Source organism: Pelobates fuscus, chromosome 6, assembly GCF_036172605.1.
Source record: "Pelobates fuscus isolate aPelFus1 chromosome 6, aPelFus1.pri, whole genome shotgun sequence".
Taxonomy (NCBI): domain Eukaryota; kingdom Metazoa; phylum Chordata; class Amphibia; order Anura; family Pelobatidae; genus Pelobates; species Pelobates fuscus.
This window is the reverse complement of record NC_086322.1, coordinates 136,349,192-136,370,293: the sequence shown is the minus strand read 5'-3', so window position 1 is coordinate 136,370,293 and position 21,102 is coordinate 136,349,192. Positions and strand designations below refer to the sequence as shown.

Below are 21,102 nucleotides of genomic sequence, written 5' to 3'. Positions count from 1 at the left end.
AGACGAATATAATTTTTTTGTATTCTTTACAAATGAGTATCACCCTGAGGTGGGTTAAAAAATAAAAAATTCCCTGCAATTCCCTAAAAAATTCCCTACAAGCTACATATGCATTAAAGATATAAATTAATTTCAGATTTTTCCTGTTTTTCAAAAGCCTGTCTACATGTTCCATTAATCCAGATTAGAAGGGATTTACGTAAATCTATGACATGATGTTAAATATATATTATAGGATTCCAGCATTTGGGATTGCATTAACATTAACTTGTGCTTTTCAGTTTAAATTAAAAAGCGAACATGTGTAAGTGCTCAGTCAGTGGTGTTAGCTTGCTTTGCTCTGTGCTTGCCTCCTTTGTGAAAAGAACAGATCCTGTTGGTAATTGGTGGAATCAGATTTAACAATGTAGGCAGATAAACATTTGTGGCAGTCGCTACCATGGCAACGTCATATTGCTTCTCCTCCTTCCCTCCCTCCCCATCCTCCATTCGAGCCAGCGACACAGTGGTCCGTTCTGTGAAGAGGGTTTAATGGCAGAGCTCTTCTCCGGAGAAGCATTTCAACATGATGAACGAAGAAACTAGTCAAAAAACTGATGGAGGGGAAAGATATAATGGGGCCAACATGAGAAAGAAGAGACCCAAAAAGGTAACGCATCTGGAAAGGAGAGCACATCTGCACAGTGTTTAAAGCATGCTTCTTAAGGTCTGGACGGCTAGGATGAAGGCAGAGTGGTTTCTTAGGCGTGACTGAGGATTTAGCTTCTCTCCTATTGCTGTAAGCTTCTTGTTCGAAGTAAAGGAACGGATTTGTACCGAGAGTGACAGATATCACCAGGTTTACCTTGCCTGCAGCTGTAGCCAAAGTCTGCACAGCTAAATATTTACCAGTTAACGATTTGTTTTAAGTGTACGTTTGTTTTTCCTGGCTTGCTAGGAAGCTGTATAAGCAGGGCTGGCAAACTGAACGTTGCAAGCACATTGATGATGAGAGATGTTTAGATGGCTCTTTGGATTCCCTGTAACCCTTGAAAGGTTACGCTGCATGACATAGTGGCTATTAACTGCATCAGTACCAGCTGTCAGCTGTATTATTTAGCATTGTTTTGGTTTGCGTTTTGTTTATTTTATGTGGGTTATGAATACATTTATATATAAAGGAGAGAATTTTAATATTATACATGAAAATTGCTTGCGAGAATCTCTTGAAATGGCAAATATATTGTGCACTGATTGTAAAATTTAATCTGACGGAAAAATTCTAAGCAGCACAGGGGATCCAATAACGTGGATACAAAATGCACTTATTCAGTGTGAAGATAATTGAAATAAGGTTATAGAAAGTAGATGGCAGTATGGTATAAATAACATTGTACATTATGATGGCCACACCTTGATATCACAATGTCTGTCTTTGGACTGTAGACAGACAGAAGCAGACACATTGCACAATACGCCACAACAGGGTCAACACTGATTTGCATACCATAATAAGCCAATTTATAAGCAGAGCTGAAATAAATGCTATTTCAATGATTTCCGTTTAAAATTTATACTCTTGGACTTGGTGCTACGTTAGCTGATATATATTAGCCTGTTTCGTATAGTATAGTTGGAATTGGTATGTCTATTGATTTTGTAATCTATGAAACAGCTGGTCAAGCAGAAGGCTTCTCGGATGTGTCTTGTGGAAATTATAAAGTAACCACGTTAAGAACAGAAGTGACAATTTGAAAACGATTACATTGCAAATACTGCTGCCGTCACCTTAAGTGTAAGGGTTATACAATTCCGTCTTGCAAAGTGACATATTTATAAGGGCAATGTGATTTACTAATTGACATTTCACTCAGATCGGGGACTATAAAGCCAGCTACAAATTACTCATGTTTGTATAAATGTGCTTAACAAAATCCCGCATGTTATATTTATAGAAAATAGAAGTTACGTTTTTTTTTTTTTTTTTACCTCAAACCTACCTTTTATCTAAAGTATTTTTACTTCCTAGAATTCTGCTAAAATTAAAAAAATAAATAAAAATAAATAGTTGGCCTCATGCGTGATTGGTTTGTAGTCAGTAGGGTATTATTCCGTAGCAAGCTTTCTTCCTAATTAGACAATCAAAGGGGAATTAGTAATGTGTGCCAATGATTGATGAAAGTATGCTCCTTCACATCTCTTAAGTACCATTCCTGGCATCTTGCACAGCAGATGCAAAGTGATTAAATAAATATTCTAGAAGATGTAACCCGGAAAAGATTTGAACTGTTGTTAGTCTTGCATTTTAATTGTAAATATACCCATTTTGATTAGTTATATCAGATAAAAAAAAAAAAATGTTTACTACTTGCCCATTGCATATGCTCGTTCTTAAAACGGATTACTTGTTAATCGGTGCACATTGTTTGCAAACTGATTAAACTGGTTTTACTTTTTGCTGTTGGTTCCTCTGTTTAGCAAAAAATATACTTTGACCTTAGAAGGAACGTTGCTAAAATATGCTTGTAAGAGATATATTGGTATTTAAAGTGCACTTCAAGACCATAACCACTTTAAAGAAAAAAACAAGCAATATTAAAAGAAAAGCCCTGGCCTTAAGTTCGAAATTTATATTAAATTCACTTTTGAATTTCTTCCAATTCTCACTTTAGTTAATAATCCTATATATATAATGATTGTCCACCCTTAAACTTACTGTAATGGAAGCCTCACAACCTTCTTCCATTTCACTATGGTCCAGTACTGATGCTCACGTCGCCAATGAAGGCGCTTTTGGCACTCTGACCGGTCTGTGGCTACGGAACCCCATACACAGCAAACTACAATGTGCCTGTGTGTTCAGACACCTTTCTATTATAGCCAGCGTTAAGTTTTTCAGCAATTTAAGCTACAGTAACTCTTCTGTGTAATTGGACCAGACAGGCTAGCCTTTGCTCCCCATGTGATTCAATGAGCCTTTGATGCCCATGACCTTGGCACCGGTTCACCAGTTGTTCTTCCTTGCACCATTTTTTGTAGATACTAACCGCTGCATACTGGAAATACCCTATAAGACTTGTCATTTTGGATACTGACTGTAATGACATCCTCATATTATGCATAATGAAACCTTTCTAGCTTTTTTCGAGCAGGGTCCTCTTCAGCCTATTGTTCCTGTAACATTTTTGTAATTGTCTCCTCTATTATTACATTTCCCCCACCCTTTATAATATTGTAAAGTACTGTGGAATATGTTTACACAATTTTAGTGTTTTGTCACGTTGTCCAGGTTTGTTCCTTGTGCTCTTGGGAGCAGCAGGGAACTGTCCCCGAAAGCACAATGTCATTCGACTTATTTGCGCTCTGCTCATGGAAATGCTCCCTGCAGGAGCAATGAAACCATGCTCTCTGGATTTACTCTCATTGGGCTGGAGTGGATGATTAACAGGCAGCCTGGCATTTATGAACGTTCGGCTGAAATACCAGTTCTTCAGTTGGACACAGTATCATTTTGGGCAAGCCCACCCCTTTGGGGCAATGCAAGTGAAACAATTTGCATCTCTGATCTGCCTCATTTTACCCAGCCCAATGGCATCCTGATTCCAGGACACTAATGTTGAGTGGTAACCATATTTACTGCATGCCCCATAACAGTCACAATTTATTTTCAAGTCCAGATTCACCATCCCAACTTTGTTTTCTGGTGTCATCCTTTTTGGGACATGAAGGAACTGTCCCCAAAAAGTGTAGCTTGATTGCATCATTAGATGAGCTCGCGCTACACTGAGAGCTCAAGGAAACCGTGCTCCATGCATGTCCTGCCCTCAATGGGCTGGCCTTCTTGATTTGCAGGCAGTCTGGCATGCATCCATGCCAGGCTTACCTGCCAGTAATTCGGGTGGACCTGCCCCCCTTTACAAGCCCTCTCCCACCGGTGTCCCGCTTTAAAATATGACAAGCCTCAAACTTACTGTAATAATAGCCTAATATTATACATTAGGCCTCATACTTAATGAATGAATCATACGTAATGACATCATCGTAATTTATGACTGGACTCATACTTACAACAGTATCAAGTTCATACTATACAACATGCCTCACGCTTATAGTATTGACATGTTCATACTTTACGACTAGCTTCATGTTTACTGCAGTGACATGTTCATGCTGTACGACTATTCTCATACTTCCTGCATTGACATGTTTAAACTATATGACTATTCACATTCTTGCTGCATACATCCAAGTTGTTCCTATGTAGGAAGGAAAGTTCCTACGTTGGGCCTAAATCCCTAATTGTTCTTAATTAGATTTTAGTTCTGATAACTTAGTAAGTCGCCTAAAACTCCTCGGAACACCCCCACTCACACTTCTTTGTCCATTAGAAATGTTGGGATGCATGTTACTGTAATAACAGCTTTATACTATATGACTGGTCTCATACTTCCTTTAGTGTTAGCCCAAAACTATATATTTATAAAAAACTGTCCCCGTGCTTACTGTAATGAAGAACTTCCTATGATAGACACTATCCTCATGCTTATTATAATGACCTCCGACTGCATGCAATGTCTGGCATCATATTTACTGAAGAAACAACATTGCACAATATACAATAACCTGATTCATACTTACTGTAATGCCAGCCTCACACTGTATGGGATGATGAAATTCTCACTTAAATATGTGCAGTGACTAACTTCGGTTTGTGTAACAACAATGGCACACTCTAATGGCCAGATGTATATTCTAGTAACCAGCTCTTTGCAATGCTTCGTAAGGTCTATATAATATCTAAAGTTGCCAACCTTTAGCTTCGACATCCTTAAACTATTTGATATGACCGCCTCAAACTGTCTGTCCAGACACTCTCTTCGCTTCACAGTATATTACTTATTTATTAAAAGGTTACTGTACCAGCATTTTAAAGATTCAGATATGCCTTCTTAATTCTGACAGATGTTAATCTTTTAATTACAGTCTGCTACTTCTAGCTTACTAATGAAAACTATTTATTAGCAATCACATAATTCAAAATAATCGCTATACCAAAGGCTATACTTGTAGAAAATAGATATTGAATTATTTATAGTTTCAGCAGGTTTAGTTTTAAAAGCACAATTTGCAGAGGTGAGACTGCCTTTACATGGAATTCGTTTATGACCATGTATGGAACGCTACATGCCCTCCAGCTCACGGTTTACTGACGGTGTTGTATTTTTTGTTTTTTCCATTCTCCGTTATAATCTTAAAATTTGTGCTGTGTTAACCTGTGACATTGTCAAATATTGTAAAATGCACTCAGATGCTGGTATGGATCCGAGTAACTGCTGTTGGTACATGCACGACAAAAATAAAGAATTAAAAAAAAAAAAAAAAGCACAATTTGCTCCTTGTAGTAATTATCTGTTAAATTCCATATATTAAACTCAAAACTATGAAAACAAGTTTTTGCATATTTCATTATTTTTCGTACTCATTGTGATATGCATATACATTGCATATCAGAAGAAAGCCACATCTGTGAAGAAAAACCCAATATAAAGTACGGTATACAAAACTCATAATAAAAGTGCCAAAAAAGCCACAGTCATGGAATCTCAGAAAAACGTCAGTCATTAAAGGGTTAATAGTTGCACAATAAAAGCAGAATGAAGATAAAATTACATGTGCTATTTAAGGCATACATCATGGTATCCTATTCTTCCATGTTTAAATGTGAAGCTGCCTGGGTCAGCAAAAGAGGCAGTAGCAGTGAGAGGCTTTTAGTCCAATAAAAGCTATTACCGATTGGCTGTGTTACGTAGTAATGCTGCTTGACAGCAATAGTCTGTGGCAGGATAAACTGTCACATTATTGTCACAATGTCACTATCTGAGTTTAACACTGTGTATTTTAAAAACAACAGTCTGTTTTACTTTGTATGTAGTGGCAGCAACATTGTTTCTACTATTGCCCCTTTTTAAAAAAAAAAAAAAAATTCAAAAGTTAGTTATGATTAAAGTCAATGTGCTGTGACATTTTTGTATTTTTGAAATGTTGGTTTGATTTCATACCAGTTTGCAGACATGCTTTATATGAAAAATACGATAAAAATTCCAGTTGACAAAAAAAACGCTAAGAAGCGCAATGTTTAACAATTGCCCCAATTAGCTATATTTTTCACCACTATATTTTCTCATGACAAGCTCCTGTCAACACTGCTACACTAAGCGCTTGCTGACATGCCTGCTTTAATGTCTCTAGAGTTCGTCTTTCCATTCCCAACACTCCGGGAGGAAACCTAAATAGCTGACATTAGTTCCACTTCATTGGACTCAAGACATATTTCCATTGTCTTGCAAGGACACCAGCAATAGATTTATTAGACTTAAATTGCAATTTATTAGCATAATAGCAATTTCCAAAACAGAGGAATTTAATTTATTCAACTCTTTAACTGCCTAATATGAATTAATCATTCTAAATAATTAATAAAATATGGGCTATCAATTCAACATTTATAGATTATTCAATTTTTAGCTATATCATTTTTCTAGCAATTCCAAAAAAATGAGTCGGTATTTAAATAATGCATTGTTTTAAAACTGGCTGTATATTTGAAGAGACAGCAGAAAAAATAATGTTGTCTTATTTAATCTTTAGTACTTGCCCAAGGTGATGATAATTATTGATACGTCTACTTGAAACTGTCAGCACTAGAATTTCACAAGCATGCATTTAGCCAAGTTGGGTAATCCCGCATCTGAAAGACATCGATATATGTCACAAGTTTTTAACTTTTACTAAACTTGCCTCCAGAAACTGATTTGTAAAAGTTAAAGGGTTACTCCAACCTTTTTATCCAAGTTTATTTAAAAGAAAAAAAAACTTTATTGTGCCTAATTTGGTCACTTTTTAATAGGTACCCCTTTATTAGTTATAAAAAAAAACAACAATAAAGTTAAGCTAAAGCTTACCTGGAATCCAGTGCTGGGCGAGGATTTTTCTCTCCCCCCATCTGGTGTCTGTCTGCGTCATTTCCTTCTGCTCCTTGGTCCAATCAAATGTTTGTTTTTTTTTTATAGAGGAGCACTAGGGGCACTCTGAGCTGGTAAGGGGAGGGAGGAAAATTAGAGTTATACAAAAATAAAATGGAAAGGACTTTAAAGCAGGGATGGAGGGGGCATACACCCTTCCTCTTCCAGGTTGTGTCAGATGTAATTTTTGCACAGAATTGACATTAGATAAACTCTCAGAAAAGCATTTCGGGCAGCCTACATCACATCTGCTGGATATGCAACAAATTGCTGGCATAAAAGTGCATCTTGGTATGTGCAACGTTTCAAACAGAAATGTTGCAAATACGGACTTCTACAACTATGAGCACTTCTAAAAGCATAAGTGGACATGGTGGTTGAAGTATCCCTTTGACTTTGCTGAGTGCTCATTCATTATCGTTCACTACCTGCAATTCTTGCCATGTTTTAGCTACTGATCTGATGCTGACAACCTGTCCTGTTTTGCCATAATAACGGGGCAAGGTTTCTCTCTCTCTCTCTCTCTCTCTCTCTCTCTCTCTCTCTCTCTCATCTTCCTCACAATTCTTACCCCTTTGAAAATATTTTATTGTGTAAAAAGGTTGAACAGTAGTAGGTACACGTAGGTTTAGCGTTGTGGACGCGCAGGTCCTATATTGGATTACAAATATATATCATTCTACAGGTAGTGCAATTATCACAGGTGTTTGTAGTTGCATGCTTAGGACGTTTCCGTCGTCTCAAAATTTGCTATTGTAGTTGTTGGGTGTCTAGTGTAGACTTTGTGATGTATTATTCGTAGATGGACATTTTGGTCTCCGTTAGTTAGGCTGGTTACAGCACCTCTAGGGGAGCAGGTTCCTTGTCTTTCATTATTTTACTGTCTAGCTTCATGTGCGTGTAGCTGTTGGTGTTCAGTCTCTATCAGTTGTCAATTTAACGTGTCCCGTCTCTCAGCTCATCTACCACCGCATGTTTTGGGTTTTGCTATACTTGGGGTCTTTCTGTTGTTGTGTTAGTGGGATGTTGTTCCACTGGTTTTGTTGGGTGAGGCTATTACGTGCTCTCGGTAACTGTTGCGTCTTCCTGAGCATGTTTTGTGGTAGTGTAAGGTGTATCTTCAATCTCAGTGTGTATATTCATGCCTGGTCTCTGAGGTACCGTGCAATTATTTCATCGTTCTTGTCGTGAGGCGTGTGCGGTCGTGGGCCTAAGGTGTAGCCTAAGGTTCTTCTGTTTTGTCATTTAGGATAGAGATGAGAGAAGTAAGAAGAGTGGGTCAGAGAGGGGGATGAAGAAGGAATGAGGGTGGTGGTGGTGGGTGGGGATGTCTCGCCTTACATGTTCGTGATGTTGAGAGCCCGCGGCCAGGTCCAGAGCACCGGCACCCACGCAGGTGCCTCCCCCTCTTGCGAGCTACCTTCCTAGAGGCCCCCAGAGATGAACATGAACCATGGTAGCCAGGTCTCTGTGTGTTTGCTGGCCCTACCCAGGAGGGATGCGTGCATCGCCTCTGCTCCCTGTATTTCCTCCACTCTGCGTATCCATTCTTCTCTTTGGGGTATTTCTGTTTTTTTCCAGTATACTGGTATGAGCGAATTCTTACCCCTTTGTATCTCTTTCCTGTCACCTGTACGTGGAAAGACTCATTCACAGGTTTGATACATGGTACGATTTAATACTTTGGTAATGTAGTGAAGAATTAAAAAAGATGGCTAATGGCATAGCAAAGATTGGCCATCCTATGTTAGTAGTTATACTACTTGGCCATCCTATGTTAGTAGTTCGTGATTATAAACAGAAGCATACCAAATTAAACTCCCTTGGTTAATACATAGTTTCTAGACTGGCACTAGTCAGATTACACTCACTTCTTTTACCGTTTTCTTGTTCGGTATTCCTAGGGCTGAACAGATTGGGAAAGTTAACCTTGTAAAGTTTATACATTTATAAGGCATTTCAATGGTTATAAGTACATGGAGTTTTCTCTGTTTCTAGTATGCCATGGGTACTTGGTGTATGGTATGTGATGAGTCAGATTTGTAACTTCTTGAACACAAAGCTGAAGAAATAAAGCAAGAAATGGTTTCTGTAACCAGGATCACCAGTTACAGAAACCTTGGCTACCTGGAAATAGATAATGAGCCTGCTGAACCATAAGCAAAGGCTTTCTCTAAAACAAATACTCGCATGACACCTGCAATAAATGGCTTTGAGAGATGTATGCTGCTGGAGTTGTAAGATTTGACATAAATCATTGAAACCTCTAGCAGTATGTTCTGCACAACATGGCAAAGGCATGAAGACTGTATCACATGTCCCCATTACCACCGATGATGACCTACATGTGATATGAATGTCGTAAGTCTTGTCTCATCCTGCATCCTGCAAAGATCATCATCATAGTCTGGCCCCTATACTGCTGCACCCTGGGAAATATTCCACGGGGTCCATCACGATATGGAGAGTATTTAGATCATGTCACCAACCCAAGTAAAACCATACATAGTACTGGGCCATTACTGACCCTGGTGCCTAACCTTTTCAGTACTCTGCCTTCAGCGATTTCAACACACATCCCCCTGCCTTTAATCAGTAGAAGAATGATGTGAGGCTACAGGCCACTCACTCTGTTTGCCCCATTGCCAGCCCTCTTTAGGCTCTATAGGCTCTCTGTTCAGTCCGATATTAAAACAAAAACAGAATTTATGAGAGCTCTGAGGATAGCTTATCTTACCATCTGGTTAATCTTTGCTTAGATGTCAAAATTGTTTTTGCTCACTTGTGCCATTACAGAGTGAACCTATACTGTTAGAATATCAGACTGATCTCACCTTTATGGCAGACCAGATCGTTTTGGCCTTCTTTGGTCCTCGCTCCTCGGCATAGAGGTGTACCTGATACCCTTCTAGGCATAGTGAACTAGTGGTCCATGTCTGGATCACTCTTTTAATTTATGGATATCCTAAGCAAATGCATTGAAACACAGACTAATCAGATATTGCTCAATGTCACCTTTGCTTTAAATAGGTTTATAACTTTGTATGTAATTACCCCTTTGTTCCATTAAACTCAGCTTAAAATCTTTATTTTTCTCTGTTCTGCAAACTAACAGAGGTCAGCTGAATTACTTATTGATTTGTCAGTGGTGAAAGCTGATCCATGGGGGAATCTACACAACATGCTTGGGTCAAAGGACTTATAACATGATGTCACTTTGGACATCACACCAACAAAAGCATATTGTGTTAGCAACTCACTTCCACTCCCTCACTCCTGTCATTATATTAACCTGATAAAGCATGGATAGGGCATATTGGATTGTACTTTTAAGGGATTAAACTGCCCATGTACTGCTCTCAGACACCTATGGCGAAAGCAGTTAAGACAGTCACTGAAATATTTCCACTTGGTAGCTTTGGACCCCCTTTTAAAGAGAAAATATCCTAACTTGAGAATTTTTTCAGTTCATCTATTTTGAATTACTTTTTGCAGTTCCCTTGTAGGTGCTTCGCAAATTTTAGTTTAGTAATATACCTCACTGCAGTCTATAGCATTTATTCAATAAAGAGTAAATTGAAAACTGATTTGCAAAATTCAGGTCAGTCCTAATAAGATGGAAATATTCTCTAACTCTGATATAATCACAGCTTGGCTATTTTAGTGTAACTTGAAAGCGCTTCCTATTATTTATACAATAAGCAGGGCACGTGAAATATCATCTGACATATTGGCTTCACCTGTGTGCACTAGGGACCAGGTGACAGACCCGAGATGATCTAACTCTGATATAATCACAGCTTAGCTATTTTTGCCTGACAGTTGTCATTTAGGGGACTAGTCACTAATATTTGACTAGTGCAAAAAAAAAAAAAAAAAACACTGTGTATCTTAAAAGTGCTTACTATCATTTACTCAATAAGCAGGGCACCTGAAAGATCTGACGTATTGGCTTCACCTGTGTGCACTAGGGACCAAATGACAGACAGGAGACAAAACTCATTACACAAACTTGTTTAATAAATTAAACGCTCAATATTTAATTTTATTTGTAAACAACATTGAGTAACAAATATGTCATATTAAATGGTAACATGATCTTGCAACAAAATTAGATACCTATTCACCAAATGATGTTTTCCCCCTCCTAAATTATAATGCAATCTGTTCTTGTGTCAAAATGCAGTGTGATGATGTTATTTTTTCATATGCATGCTGTATTCTTTAAATAGCACACTATGATGCGCTGTCAACTGACTTACAAAGATACATTCCAGTTTAAGTATAAACTTTACTAACTGCTGTTGAAGTTGGAATTTTAAACTCGGCTGGCAGATCACTGCGAATCATGGTTTAGTAGACAAACGTCTAAAACACAAACAATTGTAGTAGGATAAATGTGCTTTTCTCAACTTTGAAGTCATAGCAATGAGAATCTGAGGCTTTCAATGCCCCCAAAAAATGTCAAAGTATCCTGCCCTTTTGATTAAACTGATGTGCGTTGATATATGTATAAAGTTGTTCCCCATCCATCTGATAAAATGTCTTGGCAACCAAGAATGTGTATGGCTTGTTGCTACGTGTTCTTTCAGAGATCAGATCCCTGAAGACAATGCTAGTTCTTTACACTTCCTTTATCACTGGTGAACTGCCTTGCACCCCAGAGACTGAATATTTCAGCTGTGCTTTGTCTTCAGTTTTTTCTTGTCTTCTGGTTAGCTGCATAGAAATGGGTTTCCTTCTGTTTGGACAGTTTGTTCTTGTTATAATAGAGCCATTTTCTTACTGACCCTCGTCTCGATGTGTAACAAGCACTCCATGTAAGACTTTCTGGTAAACACTCAGTCATTAATTGATTTTCAGCCAGAATGCGACTGCTTGTTGGCAAGCATTGATTGAATAACAGCTATTCACACAGTTTTCAGAAATTGTATCACCATTTAAATAATTGTCATACTTCTCAAAGAAAGAAATATTGTCTCATAACGTGAAATGAAACATTGGGGGCATGTTGTTTGCTCCACATTTTGGCACTACTACGGTAGAACAGATTTTAACCAAAAGTAGACCTATATTTGCATCGTTCAAAGACAAGTGTTAAATTATTAAGAATAATCCCTGATTGTGTAGGGTTGTATGCTCCTTAGATAATAATGTAACATTTAAAGCAGATCTGTACGTTTTGAGGTTTTCGTAAAGACAGAATCATTATGCAAAATCTTTTTTGACTGTTGGAATTTCTTTGTAGAGACTTCTTCGTCATGTAATTGTCAATGTTTGGCAAAAAGCAGAGCCTTTGCTGCTGTTTTCCATCAGTGAGGTTGATGGCTGATGAAACGGGTATCTTCTCACATTAGATGACTATGGCACCTTAATATGCCAGCACAAGATTATCTATGGAATTGTCCATACATCCTGTTTTGTATTGTCATGCACATGTGATACTATAGTAATGACGATGCCAGGTTCTGAACAATAATGATGGCAAGAAAATGGTGGTGCTGGGAAGAGACCGCTTAAGGTCAGAAGGTCTCCTTATCGGTTTCCTCTCTTGGCCACCACCACACAAGCTTATATAGTCACTTTGTGGGTCTGTGAAGAAAAACCAAGACAAACAAACAAACAAATCCAACCAGATATGGTCCAATGGTCATTTTCATCAATTAGTCAATGTTATCGTCATTGGGTCAGTGGGTAAAACATTAGCCTCATTGATTCAATATGAAGTAAAATACTTTAAATATAAATTGCAGTATTTTCTTTTGAAATACGTGTAATAGTATGTGTAACACTGTATTAGTAACGAGAGCGAGTGTTTTCATATTCTTATTCTGAAAGAAGAGAAGTAACAATTCATTTGTTCCATGTAAAAACAGGCTTTTCATTGTCTTCTGTTGAGCACCGAGTACGGGCAAAATGTACAAAAACGGTCCCTGAGCCTGTGCTTCTGCAGTAAGCCCTCCTGATATAAATATCATTGAGTGAAAAGGTACAATGATGAAGGTTATAAAATGGCTCGATAAATCCTAGGTTTATATTAAACTCATAGATTAAACAAGCAGTGTTTTCTTGTATTCAATTGCCATCTATTAATCAGAGAGATTGTGGACAATTAATATAGTGTTGTTTGCCCGAGTCTGTTATAGTGAATTTATTCACAATTCTTTTTGAACTAGTCTGGATTTTTGATCCTTTGACTCGGTGGGGATATTTTCTATCCTGAAGCTTTGATCTTCCAAACATGAAATATTCAGTGGGACCCTTGAAAGGTCAGTGTTTTTTATTTTCAGCTTTGGCTAAATGCAGTCAATGGAGCATGAATATATAATATATATAATGTGTGTATGTATGTAGTGCTAGCGGTGGCAGAAAATAATGAATTGTGTATAAATAATGTGGGAAGGAACTGAAATAAAAACACTTAACAAATTTTAATTAAATTACAGTATATGCACATTACATTTAAAAAAATGTGTTAATGGATGCAAAGTAAAACGAACAGCACTTTTTCACTTGGGTAAGGCTTAGTACGAAAACATTCGATGGGATCAGTTTTTGAATATTTGGACTTTGGCATTTTTTTTCCCCTTTGATTACGTTTTCTCCATACGTATTTTTTTGTTTATTGTAGCAGAATGCAATGTTCAATGTACTTTACTTGATTAATTTTGTTCTGTATTTTACTATATGGTGGTTACTTTCATTTGTCTTGTTATAAAACATAGGGCTAGATCCTCTTATGAGATATGATCATATCTCTGTTAACAGAATAGCAAGTTTCCTAGATACATCAATCTGATGTTCAGTTATCAGAGATATTGTCGAAGTTTAAGAGACACAAAAGACACATTGACTCAAAATTTTAATGCATTTATATAGATAATGCCTTAAAGGAACAAACATTAAAACTCTACTTTAATGGTCCTAATACAGTAGAAGTTACATGGACAAATACTACAGCTATAGGGAGACCACTGGCTAGGAGTTATTGGGATAAATCTTCAGTCCCAGTTTCACTCATCATACAACATGGGTAGAAATTCTGAATACGCTGATAGTAGCTATACCATAGCTACTATCGCATTTTTAGCAGCTTGGTAAAATGTTGTGAATTTGCATTGTGAAACAATCTGCAGAGCCGTTGACTGAGCTTGTGCACACTGTTTGTCCTAGCTGTGCATGCAGCATGTGCACGACGCACGCAAGGCAGGCATGTCACATTGTTTTTCACAGCACGAGAGGGGGAAAAAGCAGTGACAGCCAAACTGAAAGTCCGTCAGGGGAAGAAGCGATACGTACATGGCAGAATCATGCAGAGTAAATAAGGACACAGTTGGAAACAAAACACTCTACAGATAAGGAACAGCACCTACACAAAAAATACAGTTTTACATTTTTAAAGGATGCTTACAAATCACCTATCTTAGCAAACAAATATGGAAATTAATTTACACCATATGGCCATATTGTGTTAAGTCGACAACTGTGTCACAGTACCCCAATATTGGTTTTGTCCTACACCAATTTTAACATGGGAGAAAAACATTTTAACTGCAATACTCACTGCTTAAACAGCTTCCAGAGACTTCCTGTGGTCACCTCAAGGGGCACCAAGAGTGAAGGGACAGGGCGTTCAAACAGAACAATGTGCCAGTCCTGAAACCTTTATACCAGAGGGCCTTCAGGTTAAAGGACCACTATAGTTCCAGGAAAACAAACTTGATTTCCTGGCACTATAGAGTCTTTAGGTCTCCCCCCCCCCCCACCCCCCCCAACATACCCTCCGGGTCCCACTCCCACCGGGCTGAAGGGGGAGGAAGGGGTTAATCACTTACTTTTCTCCAGCGCCGGGCTCCCTCTGCGCTGGGGAAATCACCTCCCTCTTCCGACATCAGCTCTGAATTCAATCAGTCCATAGGTAAGCATTTCTCAATGCTTTCCTATGGACGTCAGCATCTTCTCACTGTGATTAGGGGTGAAAGCTTAAGAGCCATTGTACAGGATTGTATATAGAAATGGCACCAACAATGTATAAATAGTCAAAGAAAGGGAGGTGAGCAAGACTGCGGCAAATCAGGCAGACATATGTACCAAGACGTAGGTAAAGTAAAATGTAGGGACCAGTTCAGATCTATACCCAATGTGAGTGAATTTCAATGCTAAACATAGATGTATTCCAGACACACCCTGATATGAGGTCAATTTGTCCTTCCTTTCAGACTCATAACTGGTAGTTTTAATCATTTGATCGGAAAAGGAAAATGGTAAAAATGGTTTGTTTTATGATTTTATTTTAATAAATGTTGGAATTTCATTAAAAAGGAAAAAAAAAAAAAAACCATTCAGTGTACCCCCTAATGAAATGTGCTGCACACTCCTATGGTGCTAAACAGAAAGCAGAACTTCCCCAGCTGTTCAGCTAAACTGAATTAAAATTGCTAAGAAACTGAGAGATTAATGAAAAGCAAAATTATTCTTGTTGTTGTTATTATTATTGGCATTTATACAGCACCGACTTATTCCGCAGTGCTTTACGATATTGTAAAAGGGGAAACATAACAATAAATGAGACAATTGCAAAATGTTAAAGGAGCAATAGGTTGATGAGGTCTCTGGTCAAACGAGCTTACATTATTTTGGAATGTTGCCTTAGGTAGCCCCAAGCATTAGGATAGTAAATAGTATTCTTAATTAATACAATATTTTACATTCTATCTGAATGGATAGATTTCTTAGTATCCTGCTCAATCAATATGTTTATCGTTCTTTACCTATTGCTGCGTAACATTCAGGCTAACTAATATTAACAGAACTCAAGCACATCTGTCCCCAGAGTAACTCTGCAATCTTATTGATTTGTTTTTATTATTCAAATTTAGTCTAATAAGGAGACACGCACAACAAATATTAGGATAGATATACTTATTTTACCTGATTTATCATATTGTGATGATATGGTATTTCTACGTAAAAGCACATTTAACCTGAGCAGAGTCAAAGAAAAGCAATTTCTCATTTTGGTTTTGAAAATATAGTCACCACAGCTACAGATATGTCTACAAAGATAGATTTCTCCCTGTTTTATTTGCAAGGGCAAGCAACTTTTGGAGCCTTGTTTCTAGACCAGAGAAAGGGAAAAATACAGAGCCTCCATCTAGCATTTATATAGTGCCAACCTATTCTCAGCACTTTACAATATTATAAAAGGGGGACATTTAACAATAAATGAGACCATTACAAAATGTTACAAGACCAAGTTGATGAGGACCCTGCTCAAACAAGCTTACAATATAGATAAAATAATTTTTCATCGGCTGGTAAGATACAAATTTGCTGTCCCTAGAACAGTCATGAAAACCCAGGCTGGTATTATATGCTGTCAGGCTGTAACACATAGTATATGAATTAATACATTGATTAACCATGGACAAGTACTTCCCAAAATTATTATTATATTATTTATACAGCGCCAGCAAATTCCATAGCTCTGTACAATTGTTGTAATATCCAACACCATTGCACCTTTTCCAAGAAACCAGAGCTACATTTAATTTACTTTTTTTTCATCTCCAGTTTAGTAGGATTGGAAGAGGCTCGTTCTGTAAAATATGTCACACATGTAAAAATATCTTAAGAAAATGCATCATAATTTAGAATAAATACTTAAAACTATTTGATAATGTAACATTGTATGAAAGGAACGGAAATGCCTGATATGAATAATAAACCAGTTATTTTTAAGTGATGTTTTAAATTTGTGCTAACCTCGGTAATTAGCTTTGTTTTCCTAATTGCTGGTTTGTGCTGCCTCCCACTTGGAAATGTTGACTGTCTCAGCATGGCTCACTGCCAACAAGAAGCTATTTTCAGCTTTGTAGAACCCCTTGTTTTGAACAATCCCCCTCACTAGTATCACTGGTAAAGTGCATTGCAGTTTCTTGGAATGTTTATGTATTGATTGCTGCTGTATGGACATGAAGAGGTAAAGTGTAACATGCACATTTCAAGAACACTATAGTGTTAGGAATACAAACGTGTGTTCCTAACACTGTAGTTCTAAAAGTGCCGTTCAGGTCACCAGTAAACCTTATCCCCCGTTAAAAAGGTTACTTACTCGCCTTTTTCCAGTGCCATGCAGGTCCTTTGAAGCTGGACCCAGGAAGCTCCTCTAGTGGCCACCTGAGTGAGCAGTGGCCACTGGATGTGTTCCTGGGGAGCAATGTAAACACTGCCTTTTCTCTAAAAAGGCCATGTTTTTAAAGCAAAAAGGCTGCAAGGACATGGTATACTCACCAGAACAACTACATAAAGCCATAGTTGTTCTGGTAACTATAAGCTGTAGTTGATCTGGTGACTATAGTGTCCCTTTATCTACACTTTATTGTATAATATAGAGAAAGCATCACGTCATAGTTTCATACTGTAATTATGTCTTGTAGTGTAATTCCTTCTCATTAAAACACAGTCCAAATACACAGTCTGGTGGACAGTCTGCTTTTCTCAAGGAGTATTTGACCTCGTCTTTTCTTTGTCTGATGTAATGTCATCCTGATCACTCGAAGTCTATGCAGCTCACATCTCATCCAGACACTGTCTTGTCAAATTGTGTCTATGCTTCCTTTTACTGTTATTAGGAGCCCTTGTATAACTTTATGAGATCATTTATTTTAAATATGTAATTTAATATTCGGATGTAAATGATTTTGAAGCACCCACTGCGTGTGTGTGCAATATGACAGGACTGTAGCCAACATGTAGGTATCCATTTGTTGATTCATTGCTGCTGCCATAAAGTTTTACCAGCCTAGCGATGGCTGAGCTTCATGGGAGTTGTCCCAGGAGAATATCGGGTCAAACGTTCTGGCTACATAAAATGCTGTATACCATGTTAAGCATTCACAGGATTTATACCAAATATTTGATGTAGGGATGAACAGGAAGTCCATTTTAGTAATTAAAGGATGTATGTGATATACTTTGAATTATCACCATAGCTTATTAGAAAACTCAGAAGCCAAATTCATTTCAGTTTCATAGTAAATTCCTAGATTTTACTATTAACATGACGTAAAGTCATGATTTTATTAAAGACACGAAGGCGAGTATTATGCATATCTCTTTCTTTATTACTCTCAGCAGCAAAGACAGAGAAATATAAATATGTCAAAATGAAAGAAAAAACTCCATAGGCACACAGGCAACCAATCACAAAACAGAGGAAGTGACTATAAAAGGCCTGTGTCTCCCACAATCCCCCTCTTTCTTGCGAACCGAATACCAGGAAACATGAACCGACATCACACACCGGTAAGAACAGGAAACGGCAACAAACCGAACTTCAAGCTACAAAAGAGAGAGAAATATGGTAAAAGCCAAACTCCAAACTGAAACTCACCAAATAAATTCATCAGGAGCAGTCTAGGAACTCAAACCTACAATAGAGAAAATTACTATTAGAACCAAACCATGGAAAAATGAAACTTCTTCAGTAAATATACACAATAAACACATACAACAAACAGACTGGATTGCCACATACCTGAAAGTCCAACAGCATCTCATCCCAAACCCAACACCGGGAGGGTGGGCGGGAATAATACTCGCCTCCGTGTCTTTAATAAAATCATGACTTTACGTCATGTTAATAGTAAAATCTGGGAATTTTATTAAAGACACGGAGGCTCCTATTATGCAAGTTCAAAGCTGAGCCACCAAATGAGATGCAATGTGATCAATCGGCCTGGAATAGAGAGTCACGAAACTCAACACTCACCACTTGGACAACAGCTCGTAATGTATCCTCCAAACGACAACTGCTCTCCAAGGTCCTGGATGTCACACTCCCGTGTATCAAGTGGGATGCAACAAATGACATGTCGACACCAGTCAACATAGTAGTCATGAAAAACCCATCTCGCCAAAGTAGGAGTGGACACCAGTAGGTGGGGAGCGTTGAAAGAAAAGAACGAAGTGTACGGTCCGGAGAATGAAGTGGCTGTGTAAGGTAAGTTTTCAGACACCCCACCGGCCATAGCGTCAAAAACGTCCTGAACGTAGGGTAAAAATTTATGCTCCAGGTGACCTAGTAAGGTGAATCCTCTACATAGATGATCTACGAAGGTTGTTGACCGACCAGGAAAAAAACCCAAGTCCAGGATTAGATACGGACACCAGTGTTAGTCCCACGCATCAACCGGACCACACTTGTCATGTCGACTGAAGGCCGGTCGATTACCCGTCATCCATGTGTTACAGAGGAGATGGGGAGTTGATCGCAGAACGTCCAAGATAATCCAAGTGCCCCAAAAGGAGTCACCTCACCCAATGCAGAAGGTCTTGGTCCACGAAGTGAGTTCCCCTTCGGTCCAGAAGGGTTCTGAACGCTTGGAATCAAACCTGGACAAATCATCGCCATTCTCAGTAATCGAGGGAACCAGGGATGCGACCTTCGCAGAGTAGCAACTAACACCGATGCAACCTAGTGCTGGGCCAAGAGCAAGAGCCCGCGAGCAACCGAATCGAACGGAGGGAAGGCATACATCTAAATATCTGGTCAATCCTGAACGAACACGCCAATCGCTACAGTCGCTGGGCATCGCCTTCCAATCATAAAAACCTTGGCAACTAGATGTAAAGGCAAGATGCCAAGAGATCCACCTCGAACCGCTTCCACAACCGTTACAAACCGTGAAAAATGCCGAAGAGTGCACATGCCAGTTTCCATAAACTCTTGAACAATCGTGAATTCCAAACGGCCCTAGAAGTGTCCAGGCCTGGAAAGTGTTCTGCTCTCACCGAGACTCTGGGAAGACAAAATCACCAGAAGCTGTATGCTACGATTAGCCACGTGCGCGTTTATGTGCCCCTTAGCCGGTCAATGGAACCCATCGCTGACATATAGACCACTCAGAGCATAACGCAGTCGTATGCGCGACCGGGGCAACACCGCGAAACACAAAATGTTCCCGCCAATATTTACAACAGACCATTTGCAACATCTTCTCGAGCTCAGACCACTTGTCTCTGGAAGAAAAAGATTCACGGCTTCACAGAGGGTCCCGCTGATCCAGGTCTACCTAAGAGCCAAGCTTTTGGATCAGATAGTTTCCGGACCCGTCATCCAACTTCCGCCTTGCCTCACAAGAGTGACCTGGACAGAGATAGGAATCCTTCTGGCTTGGACGGTTAGAAAGTGAGGTGGTCCTAAAGACGTAGCCTGGATGGAAGCCATTGGCAGGTCTGGTACCATCACTAAGTACCTGATCACCAGGTCCTCTGATCTAAAAGTCTACACGACTAACTTCACAATGGTTTACATCTTGGAGCCAGGGAGGAACAGGAACAGTCTGATAGAGTTCCACCGTGAAACCCAAGAAAAACTCCACAGACTGTGAGGACTACAGAAAAACTGACCCCCAACTGCTCATTAATAAGTGGAAGCTCAGAAGCACCGTGATTGGATAGTTGACACACAATCGTAAGTGGTAGCCGGACAGGGATATGACCAGGACGTTGTCTAGGTAGACATTTAGACGGGTACCCCTAGTACCGCCTGGTGAGACACCCAGAAGCCGAAGAGAGACCTAACAGTAGCCCTAGCAAAAAAACGTTTCCAATCGCCAGGCAAAACGGGGAAAAAAACCCCGTAATCCGTGTTCATAGTAACCAGAACAAGATATTCCGTCAATTCCAGATTGGCCAACCAATCCGACTCCTATAAATGATCCTGGAGGCAGTGGATGCCCATCAATGGAAGTGTTGGTACCCAAGGAAAACAACGAGAGGTCGGGGAAGCAGTGCGGGGTGAACCCCACCCCACCGTTTAGGTAGCAAGACTAGGCTGATCTGAAGCCCGGTAACCAGAGGGTAACTCTCGAATCTACCCTAAGTCGAGCAGGTCGAGGATCTCCGTGGAGAATCATGATACCTGTCTCCCTGACAGGCAAGTGCAACGGGGTCAAAATGCTTAACAGGCTAAGATAGAAAAAACACCAGACGGTAGCTCTGCATCGCTCGGAGAAACTATGAGGGCAGCATCCCTAGTAGAAACTGGGCCAAGCCTGCCCGCCACCAGTCCATGAGGAGGAGGGGAACATTGGGT

General features: G+C 39.1%; 1 protein-coding gene across 41 annotated transcripts in view; it reads left to right on the top strand.

The window, feature by feature from the left end:
- The window catches only part of ANK2 (ankyrin 2), a 540,585-nt gene that overhangs the window by 216,043 nt on the left and 303,440 nt on the right, over window positions 1–21,102 (top strand). For 8 of the 41 annotated variants that reach the window (XM_063458336.1, XM_063458320.1, XM_063458329.1 and 5 more), the window contains exon 1: window positions 492–649. The exons of the other annotated variants lie outside the window; for them this stretch is intronic. In XM_063458336.1, the coding sequence (XP_063314406.1) occupies window positions 566–649 (84 nt within the window). In that variant the 5' untranslated portion in view covers window positions 492–565. Of the gene's footprint in view, window positions 1–491; window positions 650–21,102 lie in introns of those variants that run through there. 41 annotated transcript variants of the gene reach the window in all.